We start from the raw sequence: 14,763 nt of genomic DNA, 5'->3' as shown, positions 1-14,763 counted from the left end.
TTTTTGGTTTTTGTTTTTGTTTTCGTTTTTGTTTTTGTTTTTTGGCATGTGCCTTATAAAAACATCATGTGTAAAGTAAAATCCAAATTTTAAAAAAAGATGACAAAAAGCTACCAAAACCAAAATAATGGGGGAGAGGTTTAAAGCTTCTGCTTTGTAAGAATGAATATAGAAGAGCTAAACAGATGACTGAGCAGCTAAGAGTCTGAACTGTTCTTGTAAATCAGAGTTCAGTTCCCAGGATGGAAAATAACTACATTGAGGGGATCAAACCCTCTTCTGATCTCTGTGGTTATACCAAGTAACATGCACACACACACACACACACACACACACACACACACACACAACACATACACAAACACATAGACACACAGAGACACACATACACAAACACTTAGACACATATACACACACATACACAAACACATAGACACATGCTTAAAATTTTCAGTTTTTAAAAGAATAAATATAGTAATTAGCCAAATTGCAAGTATTACTAAGTGTCTCACTTATTCATTGTAATAGCCTAAATATAAAATCTATACATCTATTCTAGAGTTAAGGACATGAAACACAAAGAGTTACTCATTTTGGCATAAATCTCATAAAAGTTTCCTGGTCCCCAAAATCCATGTTACATTGCTTTGTTTGCACCCATGTTAACTTTAGAGAGCACTTTGTGTTTATTTGTAATAACAACCTATGATAATGCTTCATGTGACAGAAAATAATTATACACAATTTAGTTCTATAGTCATCTTTTTGAGTAGGAGCCTTAATTTTATCATCTAGACAATGAAGCCAATTTTCAGTGACATATTTAATTTCTTCTGTAAAAATAATGGTTTTCACTATGACAATTTAAATATTTTATATCATCCTTTTTATCATCGTGTCTTGCTCCTATCACTTCATCTTTTCATCTGTCACTTTTACAAACCATATTTCCTTATTGAAAACTCAGCAAGCACCAGCTTACATTATATATGTAATACTGATTAATATTAAGTAGTTATACTGTTAGCCATGGCAGAGAACCACTATGGGTGGGTTATGATGATGGGGGTTAAGGAGGTGCCCTTAGTTGACAACCAAACTATCCAGCCTCCTACCACAGCCTCCCAAAGAGCTGGAATGATAGGCCTGGGTCAAGGTTAGTTCTTTAAGTGTTCCTTAATCCAATCAAAGGAATAATCAAAAGTAATCATCACAATATAGAATGATGAAAAGGAACCCTTATATACAAGAATCAACACCAAGTGAATTAAAGACTTAAAGATATGATACGAAGCTCTAAAACTACCATGAGAAAACACAGAGCTAGCATTCCCTGGCAGTGTTCTAAGCAGAGATTTTCTCATTCTGGCCTCAAAACGCAAGCACTGGAAACAAGGCAGGAAGACGGGATTGTGTACAACAGAAAAGATCCCTGTGCAGAGGAAACAGCAAAGAGGCAGCCCAGATGGAGAGCATACATTCTCAGCCCCTGAAGTGGGTAAAGAAGCTGGTGTCTAAAAGATTAAGCTGTGCAAGGTAGCTCACACCTGTAATTCCAGCTTGGGAGGCTGAGCTAGGTTTGGGGTCAATCTGAGGTCAGCCTCGTGTTTCAGAATGAGAGCTTGATTCAAAAAATGGAACAACAACAACAAAAGCAAAACAACAAAAATCAAGGAACTCAATCCTAGCACTCTGGGATGCAGAGGCAGGTGGATCTCTGCAAGTTCGAGGCCAGCCTGATCTACAAACTGAGTCCAGGACAACCAGGGCTACACAGAGAAACCGTGTCTTGAAAAACAAACAAACAAACAAACAAATTAGGGAACTCAAACTAGTAAGAAAACATACGTCTTTGTATAAAAATGGGCAAAAGTCTTGAATTCCTCAAAAGGCATGCAAATTGTAAATAGAGACAAAGATAAAATACCATCTATAATAAAAAAGTGCCAATGAAAGTTACAATGAGATATCATCCAAAATTTATTATTGTAGATATTATCAAAAAGAAAATAATCCACTGCAGTTTGAAAAGGCATAGACACATTTCTGCATAATCTGTGAATACTGTTTTGTGAAGCTAAGAAAGTCATGTTAAGGGTGATTTTTTTAAAAATTGGAGCACATAGCAGAAAGTATGTAAATCAATATTAAAGCTCCATGTTCTGGCATAGCTGTTATACCACGAATGTGGCCATACTAGCATTACTATGCTTTAAAAAAATCTATAAAACCACCCAAACTAATAAAAGCTAGGAAACCAAAATAATTCCATAGCAAACAGTAAGCACAGGACATTAATCTATACTTAAAATTGTTTGAAATAAAATTCTTCATTAATAACATTACAAACAACGTCAATGTTCACTCAAGTTTTTCTTTTCAGTACAGGTCTTCCATGCCAAGTGTTTCTTGGGAGACTGATTTGAAGGTATCCTTGATTTCCAACGTGGCAAAGTATCTGCAGATTAATAAGAAACATCCTTTTTCAACATTTGAAGCCCTCTTCAGGTCCACTTTAACACTGATAAAAAATAAACACTAGGTAAAATGTCATGACAAGAACAAAGGTCTGCACAGGTTCAGTACGACATCCTCCTCTAACATGCTTGACTCAAGGGCAGCTGGCTTCATGATATGGAACTTGTGCCTCTCTGGATGGTAGCTATTTGCTTTAGAAAAATCTCGGTTTGGAGTTGTCTGTTACTAGAAAGGCAAGAAAATGATGACTAGGGTTAACATTTGGGGTGGCTTAGCTTATGGTAGTGAACAAATGGACTATTACCAATTTGCAAATTGGTGACTTAAACACAGATATTCCTGGAAAGGCCAGGCACAACGAGAATAGACAAGTTCATCACATGGAAATGCAGAGAGTCTCCCTACACAGTTACGTCAGCTTTCCTGGACGTTGGTGATCTCTGTAGTCCTTCAGTCATGCCTCAGCATTCCGGCTATCTTCTGGTAAAGCATGGTCTTCTGGTTGCCTTTTCTTTTTCCCAAAGCACAGTAATTATATACATACATACATACATACATACATACATACATACACACACACACATGCTGTAAGATGCCTGTGGTATTATGAATTCATTGATACAATACTTAAGACATCACAAAGATTCATGGAAGTAGCCAAATAGCTGTAGCCTCCTCCTGCCTGTTCTTCCCATTCTCTGGAAAAAAAGGTAGGTTATACCAATGCACTTTCACTTTTGTTCTGCAGAGACAGATAAAGACTTTCTAGCAGATAGAAGTCTGAACACTGTTACATTTTCCTGTTATAGGCAGTTTTCCCTGTGGGTTACACTCAGTAGCAGCTGGTCTTGCTTCTGATGTGAGGACAATAGTGAATGAAAGACAGGTAACTTTGGTGTTCCTGGGAAGTACTGAAGAGCTCTTGTTGAATGCTGCTCAATGCATCAAAAGCATCTTCAAATGCCTGATCTAGGTTGTATAGCTCAATGCAAATCATTCTTCATTAATTAGCTGAAACATGTGGTTGAGGATGCAGCTGAGTAGTAAAGCACTTCCCAGGATTCAGAAGAGCTTTAGTTTTTTCCCATTAATTAATTTATGTATTCATTTTACAACCTGATCATAGCCACCTTCCCTGCTCTCTCCCCCCAGTCACACCCTCACACCACATTTACTCATCCCCTTTCCCTTCTCCTCAGAGGAAAGGAGGTCATGCGCCCCCCCATGGGTACCAACCTATCCTGGCACATCAGCAGCAGTACTAAGCCCATCCTCTGCCACTGAGGGTGGACTAGGCAGCCCAGATAGGGGAAAGGGATCCAAAGGCAATCAACAGAGTCAGAGACAGGCCCCCACTCCAATTGTTACGGGACCCACATGATAATTAAGCTGCACATCTGCTACATATGTGTAAGGTATATAGGTCCAGCCCATGCATGTTCTTTGGTTGGTGGCTCAGTCTCTATGAGCCTTCATGGGCCCACATTAGTTTACTCTGTATGTCTTATAGTGTCCTTGACCTCTCAGGCTTTTTCAATCCTTCCCTCCAACTCTAGCCTCAAGTTCTGCATAAATTTTGGCTCTGGGTCATTGCATCTGTTTTCATCACCTGCTAAATGAAGCCTCTCAGAAGACAGTTATCCTAGGCTTATGTCTGCAAGCATAGCAGAATGTCATGAGTAACATCAAGGGTTGGCTCTCTCTCATAGGGTGGGTCTCAAGTTGGGCCACTCATGGGTTGAGCAAGTTTCCTTGTGGTATACTGGAATAGTTTTTGGGTATATTTCTATCAAAATTCCAACACAATTCCTTACAGGCATTGAAAGAGCAATTCTCAACTTCATATAAAAAAAAAACAGCAAAATGTCCTGTTCCTGCCATAAACAGAATTCTGCCTAAAAATGGGCAGCTTAGATGCAGATGGAGTCAACAGCCAAACTCTGCCAAGACAGGGTAAGCAAGTCCTCAATAGTTCCTGCTTTGTGAATATGTCTGGGAGAGACATTGGGCCAGAAGGCTGAAGATGAGGCTCCAATATTATATCGAGTGTTGGGTGACTGTTCAGGCAGTAAACTATCTTAGTCATTTTGTTCATTTTGGAAGCTGCTAAGCTGCACTGCTGGTTCACTCAGGAATTTAAGTTTTATTCCTTCTCAAGTCTCTGAGGGATATTGAAGAACAGATAGTTTAGTTCTACAATCAAGTTTAGTTGGTTAAGGGGTAAGATCTTTTTAGATCAAGATAAAGGAGTTAAGTTAATAGAGAAGAGATAAGATAAATATTGAATTTCATTCAGAAATTTAGACCCAACAAGACAGGAAAGATGTTTACTTCAAATTTGACAAACACAAATAGCCAAATCACTATGAATGTATTTATAGAACTCATGATTGTCTCATGGTTCTCCCTGCTGTATGTAGTTTGTTTTATGCATGTGTAATAAAATAAATGTATATGAAAGAAACTGAATGTCCGCATGTAGAAGGATGCAAATACATCCATATTTATCACCCTGCACAAAATTCAAGTCCAAGTGGGTCAAAGACTTCAACATAAAACTGGATATACTAAATCTATTAGAAGAGAAAATGAATAGCCCTGAACTCATAGGTGCAGGAGACAACTTCCTGAACAGAACACCAACAACTCAGGCACTAAGATCTACCCTTGATAACTGGGACCTCATAAAACTGAAAAGCTTCTGCAAGACAAAGGACACTGTCAATAAGACAAAATGGCTGTCTTCAAAATGGAAATAGATCTTTGCCAACCCTACATCTAACAGAGGGCTAATATCCAAAATATGTAAAGAGCTCAAGAAATTAAACATCAACAACCAAATAATCCAATGGAAAAAATGGAACACAGAGAATTCTCAACAGAAGAATGTCTAATGGCCAAGAAACACTTAAAGAAATACTCAAGGGCATTAGTCATCAAGGAAATGCAAATTGAAATGACTCTGAGATTCTATCCTCTATCTGTCAGAATGGCTAAGATGAAAAAGTCAAGTGACAGCACATGCTGGTGGGGATATGGAGCCAAGGGTACCAATCCTCCATTGCTGGTGGGAGTGCAAAGTTGAACAACCACTTGGAAAATCAATCTGGCACTTTGTCAGAAACTTAGAAATAGTTCTACCTCAAGACCCAGCTATACCACTCCTGGGCACATATCTGAAAAGCTCCAAGCTTAATAGCAAGCTTAATACATCCAATATTCAAGGCGGTCTCCTCTTACAGAAGTCAAACAACCTCCCCTCTCCCAACATTTGTGGTATCCTCCTTCAAGGTCAAATATTTGTAATGAGGTTTGATGATTTCCTTTCTCTCTTTCCCTTTCTCTCTCTCCTTTCCTTTATTATACTCTCCTCTTCCCTCCCCTCCCCTTCTATTCCTTTCTCTCCCTTTCTTTTTTGTGCTGAGCACAAAACCTGGGGGGCGCACTGTACATGACTGGCAAGTGTCCTGCTACTAAGCTGCATCCTCAACCCATCATAAACTAAATTTGTATATAAGTTTTAAAAAAATGAAGCTTTTAAATACATATGAAATGCTTTCTTAGAAACAATGTCTGCATTTTAGTCTGAAATCTTGAATTAACATTTCTCAGTCCCCTCAGCATTACAGGTTAGAAACAAGCTGAGAAATGAACAGTTCTGATACTGGCTCAGAGAGCTGTCAACTACCAAGCCCATCCAACTAATTAACTCCACATGTCTTCGAGCTACTGCAAGTTCAAATGTATTTACTTAAAATAGAACCATACTACCCATTTACATGTAATCACAACAAAGAAAGGAGATCTGAATGTTTTTAATTAGTAATCTAATTAACACTAATTCTTAACAGAAAATATTGAGGAAAAACAATGAAACAGAGCTTATAACATTGGAGCAAATGGTAGTAAGGAAAGATATTATTATTATTAATTATTATTATTATTATTATTATTATTATTATTATTATTATTATTATTATTATTATTATTATTTTTGAGACAGGGTTTCTCTGTGTAGGCTTAGCTGTCCTGGACTCACTAGACCTGGCTGGCCTCAAACTCATAGTGCTCTGCCTGTCTCTGTCTCCCTGAGTGCTGAGCATGCACTGCCAAAATCAGCTAGATTTTATTATTTTTAAATCATCAGTCCAATTCAGCGAAACACCCTTAAGAAGCACTGCTTTAGAAATGGACAGAACACTGAGTATGGCAGCACATGCCTCTAATCCTAGCATACAAAAGACAGAGATAAGAGGATTTCTGTGAAGTTGAGTCCAGCACAGTGTACATTTCAAGCTACAGTCTAACACCAGGCAGTTTATTTTAGGCATATTTAAGTACAGTGCAATTTGGAAAAAAACATTTCTTGGTAACAATAATCTCAATCCCATGGGCACAATAAAGCTTAAGGCATGATATCAAACCTCTTTTACAAAGTGCTTGTGATCTCTACCATGAAGATGAATTTTATAGCTTAAGGGCCTGGGAACTGGTATGGTCTCTGACCAAAATACTGTAGAGGTCAGTGAGGTATAAAGTACAGAGAAAGGAATACGGATATGAAGATTCTTCTTTCAGAAGAATTGGAAAAACATCACAGTAAATTATTTAAGTACATACAGTTGGCCGGTGGATACAAGGATTCAACTTAAAGGCATTGGAAGAATGGTCAGAAAGAAACTGGAAGTTTGCCTTTACTAGCACATCTGCCTATAATCACCTACTCAGATCTAGTTTCCCACCACTAATCACGAGGAACTTGGCACTGTATGTGCCTGACCAGCTCATCACTTACAAGTGTTCTTGCCAAACCTGTTAAGCCTGATGACAACCAGCCACTACCCTCCAGTTATAGCAAACACTCCAGCTATGGGAGCAGGTTAGAAGAATCTACAAAGAATCAGACAAACCCAGAATACATATCATTATATATTTGTCCAAAACCAAAGGAAAATAAACCAAAAGTGAACCCAAATATTAACGGTGGAACCCAGGATTGGCTGTTAGTTATAATAACACATGCATCACACCATGCATCCTGTTTCTAGCAGGGGATGCTCGAAAGGTGGGGGTTTGGGTGTATATGGTAACTGTGTGCTCTCTTTTCATTTTCCATAAGTGATCACCATTCAAAATAGTAAAACTTACTATTTAAAACAAAAGCAATCAATTGTCTTTCCAACCCAATTCAGCAAATTTGAAATGTTTTGGGTATTAAATGATTATAAATGTTTGAGGTATAGTAGCAATGTAATGAAAGAGCTAATGTGTTTCACATGCAACAGCCCTTTTCCTACATGCAGGCCACATTCTTTAGCTGTGTGACATCCAGGTTGTTTCTAGGTTCCGGCTATTACAAATAAGGCTGCTATGAATATAGTTAAGCAAGTCTCCTTATTGTATGGTGGAGCATCTTTTGGGTATATACCCAGGAGTGGTATAGCTGGGTCTTGAGGTAGAGCTATTGCCAATTTCATGAGAAAGTGTCAGATTGATTTCCAAAGTGTTTGTACCACCAGCAATGAATCTTAGCCATTCTACTGGGTATAAGATGGAATCTCTCATATCCTTAAGAGATGCCACAATAAAACACTTGATTAGGGCTGAAAAAAAAAGATAGACTCTCAGAATTGTTTTGATCCGCATTTCTCTGATGACTAAGGATATTGAGCATTTCTTTAAGTGCTTCTCGGCCATTCGAGAGCTCTCTGTTGAAAATTCTCTGTTTCGCTCTGTACCCCATTTTTAATTGGTTTATTTTGTTTGTTGGTGTTATATATATTATATATATTATACATACATACATATATATGTATACATACATACATATATATGATATTAGCATTTTGTCAGATGTAGGCTTGGTGAAGATCTTTTCCCAATCTGTAGACTGTCATTTCATTCCATTGACAGTGTCCTTGGCCTTAGAGAAGTTTTTTTAGCTTTAAGAAGTCCCATTTATTAATCATTGATTTTAGAGCCTGAGCTGGTGGTGTTCTGTTCAGGAAGTTGTCTCCTGTGCCAATGAGTTCAAGGCTCTTCCCCACTTTCTTTTTGACTTCTGTATCTTTCTTTAATCTAATGCCAGAAGCACAGGGCCCAATCTTCAAAAATTTTCTGCTTGCTGGGGCTGAAACCTGGTCCCCTTCTTTAAATTATATTTGCATAAACTTTCTATTGTTGATTTCCTTTACTACTTAAATTTTCTTTTAATTCCTTATCACACTTTGGAAGCTTTGCTGGGTGGGGTCTTGCTCTGAGGTCACCACTCCACTTAGCATCAGCTTCTCTTTAAACTTTTTATCTTCTTGAGAACAGGACTTGGCTTTAACATTAAATTGTCAAGTGCTCTTTTTCTTTTCAAATTGTACAATTTGTATTTCTCTTTTCTTCCCATACTTGCTCCTCTTTTCACTGTAGATCTGTTTAAGTATGATCATTAAGCTTGCTGCAGTGGCACATGCCTGTATTCCCAGCACTAGGGTAGGCAGAGGCAGGTGGATCTCTGTGAATTCGAGGCCAGCCTGGTCTGCAAAGGGAGCCCTGTATAGAACCCAGGGCTTTGTGGATGCCAGACAAGAGCTTTTTAAACTATTACTTTGTTAAAAAAAAAAATTGTTGGAGGCAGGTCTCCCTGGGTAGCTCAGGCTGGCCCCAAACCCTGGAGCGCAATCAAACCTCCCACCCCTGTTTCCCAAGCACCTAGGTCTACAGGTGTCTAGCATCACACTCAGCTGAAACCGGCAGCTCTTTTTTCCCAAGAAATCTAGGTTCACAGCAAAAGTGAATACAAGACAGATTTCCTGTACAAATGCTGCTTCCCCGTTATCAACACCCACACCGGAGTGGTACTCCTGTAAACTTACACGCACACCATTACTCATCGTCCATAGATGACAGGAAGCTTCGCTCTCGACAGGGTGCCTTCTACGTGATTAGGCAGACGTTTGGCACATGTACAGTTAGGGAATCACACACGTTATTTAGTGTTTTAAGATACTGAGTCTGCCACAATTCACAACATATTTCTCCATAACCACTGGCCAAAAGAAGGCACTTACCAGCAAGAACTAAACCTTGTAAAGGCACGGCTACATTGAAGTGTTTGTCAAAGCCCGTTAAATAGAATTGTTTTGAGTGACAAGGCAAAGCTATAAAAATAAACAGTCACCAAGTAGACACACAAGGACACACAACACTGTGGGGAAGGAAAGTAGCTTCTTGAAAGTGGGATAGGCCTACAGGCTTGTTTTTCTTTCTTTCTTTTTCTTTCTCTCTTTCTTCTTCTTCTCCTCCTCCTCCTCCTCCTCCTTCTTCCTTTTTAATATCATATGCCAAAGTGGTCCCAGGAGGCTGGAAAGAGAGGAGAAAGCCAGGCAAGTGTCCATTTGGCTCTCTGCAGCCTGGTTTCCAAGAGGTTGGCAATCTGTGAAAGTCTGCCAGTCTTTCTGTTAAGAAATGGACAGGTGCCAAGTATTTTATGCTCCTTACAAACAAACAGGGAAAAAAAAACTTTTTAAAGCAATATAAATGAAATTGTGCTTTACTAAAAATGGTCATTCAGATCTGCCCAGATTGTTTGGTTGGAAGCTAGAAATGGGGGTTGGGGGGGGGGCAAGAATTGTGGGAAGTCTACTTTCAGGCAAAACTAGGCCTTGCCCAAAGCCACCCATATGATAGCACAAATAGATGAAAGGATTTCCACTAAGCACACCAGGTAGTGAAAGGGTTGGATTCTGGAGACAACTTCGCAGATATGACGGAAAAGAGCCTTAGATTTTTTTTCTCTGTACAGTGAATGCTTGTAGTACTAAAATTCTAGAAAAAAAAAATGTTGCTTTGAGAAAGAGAAATTAGAACACCCCTGTTCAGGTGTTTGTGGAAGATGGATTTTTTTCTTTCTCTCTCTTTTTTTAACTATTAGTCTAGCGATAGACAGAGGGAAGGGGACAGAGCTAGGGTGGCACACAGGCCTACATCTTAAAATTCCCCCTTGACAGTAGGGGGTGGTCCTTATAATGATCCTCCAGTATTAAAATTCTCTGCGCCCTCCGTCAAGCCCAGCTCCGTGCCACCGCAAGCTGTAGAGTACAGCAAACAGTAACTGTGCGCTCCCCGGGGCACCGGAGACCCGCGTTTTATCTGACTGTAGACCACACAAATGCTAATCCCGCCCTTGCAAGCCTCATCTACAAAACCCTGTCACCAGGAAAGAGCCTGCGTTGCCCTCTGCTGGGCGCAGTGCTGATCTACACAGGCTGGGCATCTGAAGGCGGAGCATCGACCAAGCCCCGCCCTTCCCTCCAGAGGCCGCGCCCCCGCAGCGCGCTCGCCCGCGCATCCCCCGCCCCCTCGCCGACACCACGTTCCCGCGGGGGCGCGCGCGCGCTCCTAATCCCCTGCCTTCCGGCTCGGCCGCGCAGCACCGTAGCGCGCTCGCTCTTGTAGCGGCGGGCGGGTCGCCTTCGCTGGGGACCTCCGTAGCTGGCTCTGCGTTCTCGCCTGTCAAGCGGAGCGATGCCCGCGCCCCGCTTCCCGGCGTCCCGCGAGCCCGGTGACCACTCGCCCGCTGCAGGGCTGCGGCGGTGACCCTCTGCCGCCGACTTTCACCCAGCGTCCGGCTCGGAGCTCGCTGGCCGGCGGGGAGAGGCCCTGGTAGTGTCAGGAGGTAGGCTTTCAGCTCCTGGGTAGTGCTTGCGAGCGTTATTTGTCTATTACCTGTCAAGTTGTGATAACCTCGACACAGTTGCAGGGGTAGGTATGAGTAATACGGTGGACTGATAACTGAAAAGAAAACGTGTTTGGTATTTTCCTATAGGTTTCAGAGGCTCGAGTACCTCTACCGCCCCAGCAGCTACTTCTGTGGTCACGGAGAGCATCTTCCACCGGGATTTCTGTACGGTCTTCACCCAGCCTGCCACCCCCTAGTTGCAACCTTGGGTTCTGGTTTCCACCAATGAAGTTTTTTTTTTTTATTCTTTCTTGAGTCATGTGACATCACTTCTTGCCCGCTGTTTCCCTTTCACTTGCCAAATCCACTAGCTATAAGTTCCTTTTGGTTTAAAATACCGAGTTAGTTGCTTGCCTGTCTACTTACACTTCTACAGCTCACTACCCCTCGCTATGATTTTCATAGGTAGTCACCTGAGTCCTTGCCTTGAAGAGAGCATTTGCTCACTTGACTGACAAAGACAACAGTCAGGCAGTGAGTCTCCATGCTCTGTTTTTCTGTACGTCAAGTTTGCAAGCCTGAGTAAAACTACTTTCTTACGTGGCGTAAGAAAAAAGAAAAAAAAATCCTGCAGTAATGGCAAAAGTTGATCATGAGAATGCTTTAGAAACCTCAGCAGGGTAGTATTGATTCAACTTATAGCTTCCGGGAAGGCTGCAATTTCAGAAAAGAACAAGGAGAAAGGCGCTAAAATAGGGTTAGTTGGAGCTATTTTTTGCCATAGGAACTGGTTAAGTTCTAAAATGCAAATGAAGAGACTCAGATTTTCTTAGAAAATTGTTACACCATCCAAGTCCCAGGGAACAACTGAGGGCTCTTAAGCCTCCCATTCTCTAGTGTCTTTGTGTTCAAATATAAGTTGTTAATTGTCTAAAATATTAGACTAAAATGTTGGGAAAGCGTAAACGTGTGGTCTTGACAATTAAAGACAAACTTGACATTATTAAGAAGCTTGAAGAAGGCAACTCTTTCAAGAAACTTTCTGTCGTGTATGGAATTGGTGAATCCACAGTTCGTGACATTAGAAAAAACAAAGAAAGAATTATAAACTATGCCAGCAGTTCTGATCCTACTAGTGGAGTGTCCAAACGTAAATCTATGAAGTCATCAACATATGAGGAGCTTGATAAGGTTATGATAGACTGGTTTAACCAACAGAAAACAAATGGGATTCCAGTCTCTGGGACGATTTGTGCAAAACAAGCCAAGTTCTTTTTTGATGCCTTGGGTATGGAAGGGGATTTTAATGCCTCATCTGGCTGGCTAACTAGGTTTAAGCAGCGCCATGGTATTCCAAAGGCTGCTGGTAAAGGAACAAAATTAAAAGGAGACGAAGCTGCTGCCAGTGAATTTTGTGTTAACTTTCAGGAATTTGTGGAAAGAGAAAATCTCCTACCAGAGCAAATATATGGTGCTGACCAAACTGGATTGTTCTGGAAATGTCTACCTTCAAGGACACTGGCGTTTGACACTGACCAGGGTACTTGTGAATATAGGACAAGCAGAGAGAGAATCATTATTATGTGTTGTGCAAACGCTACAGGTTTACACAAGCTTAATCTTTGTGTTGTGGGGAAAGCAAAAAGACCCCGTGCATTCAAAGGAGCTGACCTCTCAAGCCTTCCTGTCACTTACTTCAGTCAAAAAAGTGCGTGGATCGAGCCGTCTGTTTTCAAACAGTGGTTTGAGAAGTGCTTTGTGCCACAGGTACAGAAGCATCTAAAATCCAAAGGGCTTCGAGAAAAAGCAGTACTGCTTTTAGATTTCCCCTCAGCACGTCCGACTGAAGAACTGTTGTGCTCAGACGATGGCAGAATAACTGTGAAATATTTGCCGCCAAATGTCACTAGTCTAATTCAACCTATGAGCCAAGGAGTTTTAACCACAGTCAAACGATATTACCGAGCAGGACTTATCCAGAAATACATGGATGAAGGGAACGACCCAAGAGTGTTTTGGAAGAATTTGACAGTGTTGGATGCCATTTATGAAGCGGCAAGAGCCTGGAACATGGTGAGATCATATACTATAACTAGAGCATGGAAAAAGCTGTTTCCCGGCAATGAAGACAGTTCAAGCATGAGCATCGATGAAGGAGCCATTTTAGCAGCTAATTTAGCAACAGTTCTACAGAATACAGAAGATTGTGAACACGTTGACATTGAAAATATAGAGCAGTGGTTTGACTCTCGGAGCAGTGGCTCTAACTGTCAGGTGTTAGCTGGCATAGTAAGTTCTGAAGTCAAGGCGAAGGCTGCCGGGCAAAAGCCTTCCAGGAAGAGCAGGAAAGCAGAGCTGAATCCAGAGAAGCATATTAGCCATAAAGCTGCGCTCGAATGGACTGAAAATTTGCTAGATTATCTAGAACAACAAGATGACATGCTACTCTCTGATAAGCTGGTATTGCGGAGGCTTCGGACAGTTATAAGAAGAAAACAGAGGATTCAAAATAAAAGTCACCTATAGTGCTCCATTCTCTCGCTATGTATTTTCATCTTTGTGACTTCTGTCTGCAGTGGAGTTTATCTAAAACCAAATAATGTTACATACGATTTTAGGATTAGATGCTCTTTTGGATTCCTTAAATTATAGCTCCTTAATGTTGGCTCTGATTGACCAATGACATGGGAGTCATTTGTCGGTGTCTAAACTGTGTTATACTTATTAGATCACATGGCACCCAAGTCTGGGATGTGTTGTATGCTGAATTCCAGCGTGTCTACTGATGGGGCCATGTACACCATAGGCAATCAATAAATCATACTTAAATTGAACTTGGATGGCTTGTTCTGAGTGTAACTTTGTAAAGTAAAATATACCGGGCATGTGGGGGCAGAGTTTACATTTCCACTGCTGAGACTTTTAAGAGAGTTCAGTAAAGATTGTGCTTGAAGGATTTTACTGTGACTTCAGTGAAGGAGATAATACTATAAAGTGTTGGAAACAACATTGCTTTCTGGCAAAATGTAGGTAGCTAGCTATTAAAATTGGCCATTTCTGAGTATAGTGAAGAAAAGATAAAGTTAAAAACATTCCAAGAGAAGGGCATGGAACTCAGCTTTATTCTACTGACAAAAGTTCTTCACATGTTTGGAAGGTATACCAGTGTCGTTCCAAGATTATGAGTTTTCATTTCCTAAAGAATTGTGTTTAGAAAAATTAAAAGGTGAGCTTTATTATCTGTCATCGTTAACTCTTTTAAAAAAAGTGTCAGGAGTTTTTAATATGCTCATAGGAATTTATGTAATATTATAAAGCTTAAAAAGTACATCATTGTTTTTATGGGTATATTTTTGTGAAATTCAGAGATTATGAGCATATATACAGATTTTGGAACCCGCACATGAAGAGTGAGCTGACGTTTGATCTAACATAAGGGAAATGATGGAGAAGCCCCCAACCTGATGTGTGATATGACCATGACTTGAGTTCTTACACCTTCAAAGTAGGAAAACAGCTTGTTTCTTATGGAGGAATGTCTTGGTTGGGCACCAATTTGTTACATTAAAAATGTATTGGTTCGGCCTAAGATGGCTAATAAAAGACACAGAGTC

At 40.4% G+C, this 14,763-nt stretch overlaps 1 protein-coding gene across 1 annotated transcript; it reads left to right on the top strand.

Moving 5' to 3' along the window:
- The first annotated feature begins 10,858 nt into the window (after positions 1–10,858).
- TIGD2 (tigger transposable element derived 2) lies at positions 10,859–13,994 on the top strand. The gene is made up of 2 exons (XM_084786990.1): positions 10,859–11,146; positions 11,297–13,994. Exon 2 carries the CDS (start codon positions 12,098–12,100, stop codon positions 13,673–13,675), a length of 1,578 nt encoding a protein of 525 aa, XP_084643116.1. The 5' UTR covers positions 10,859–11,146; positions 11,297–12,097; the 3' UTR covers positions 13,676–13,994.
- Positions 13,995–14,763: the final 769 nt, after the last annotated feature.

The sequence above is a fragment of the Acomys minous genome (assembly GCF_964271855.1).
Source record: "Acomys minous genome assembly, chromosome: 6".
Classification (NCBI taxonomy): domain Eukaryota; kingdom Metazoa; phylum Chordata; class Mammalia; order Rodentia; family Muridae; genus Acomys; species Acomys minous.
Note: the sequence above shows the minus strand (reverse complement) of the source record. Positions and strands in the feature narration are given on the sequence as shown.

Coding starts and splice junctions, on each gene's coding strand:
- TIGD2 (XM_084786990.1), top strand. CDS start 12,098: ATGTTGGGAAAGCGTAAACGTGTGGTCTTGACAATTAAAGACAAACTT.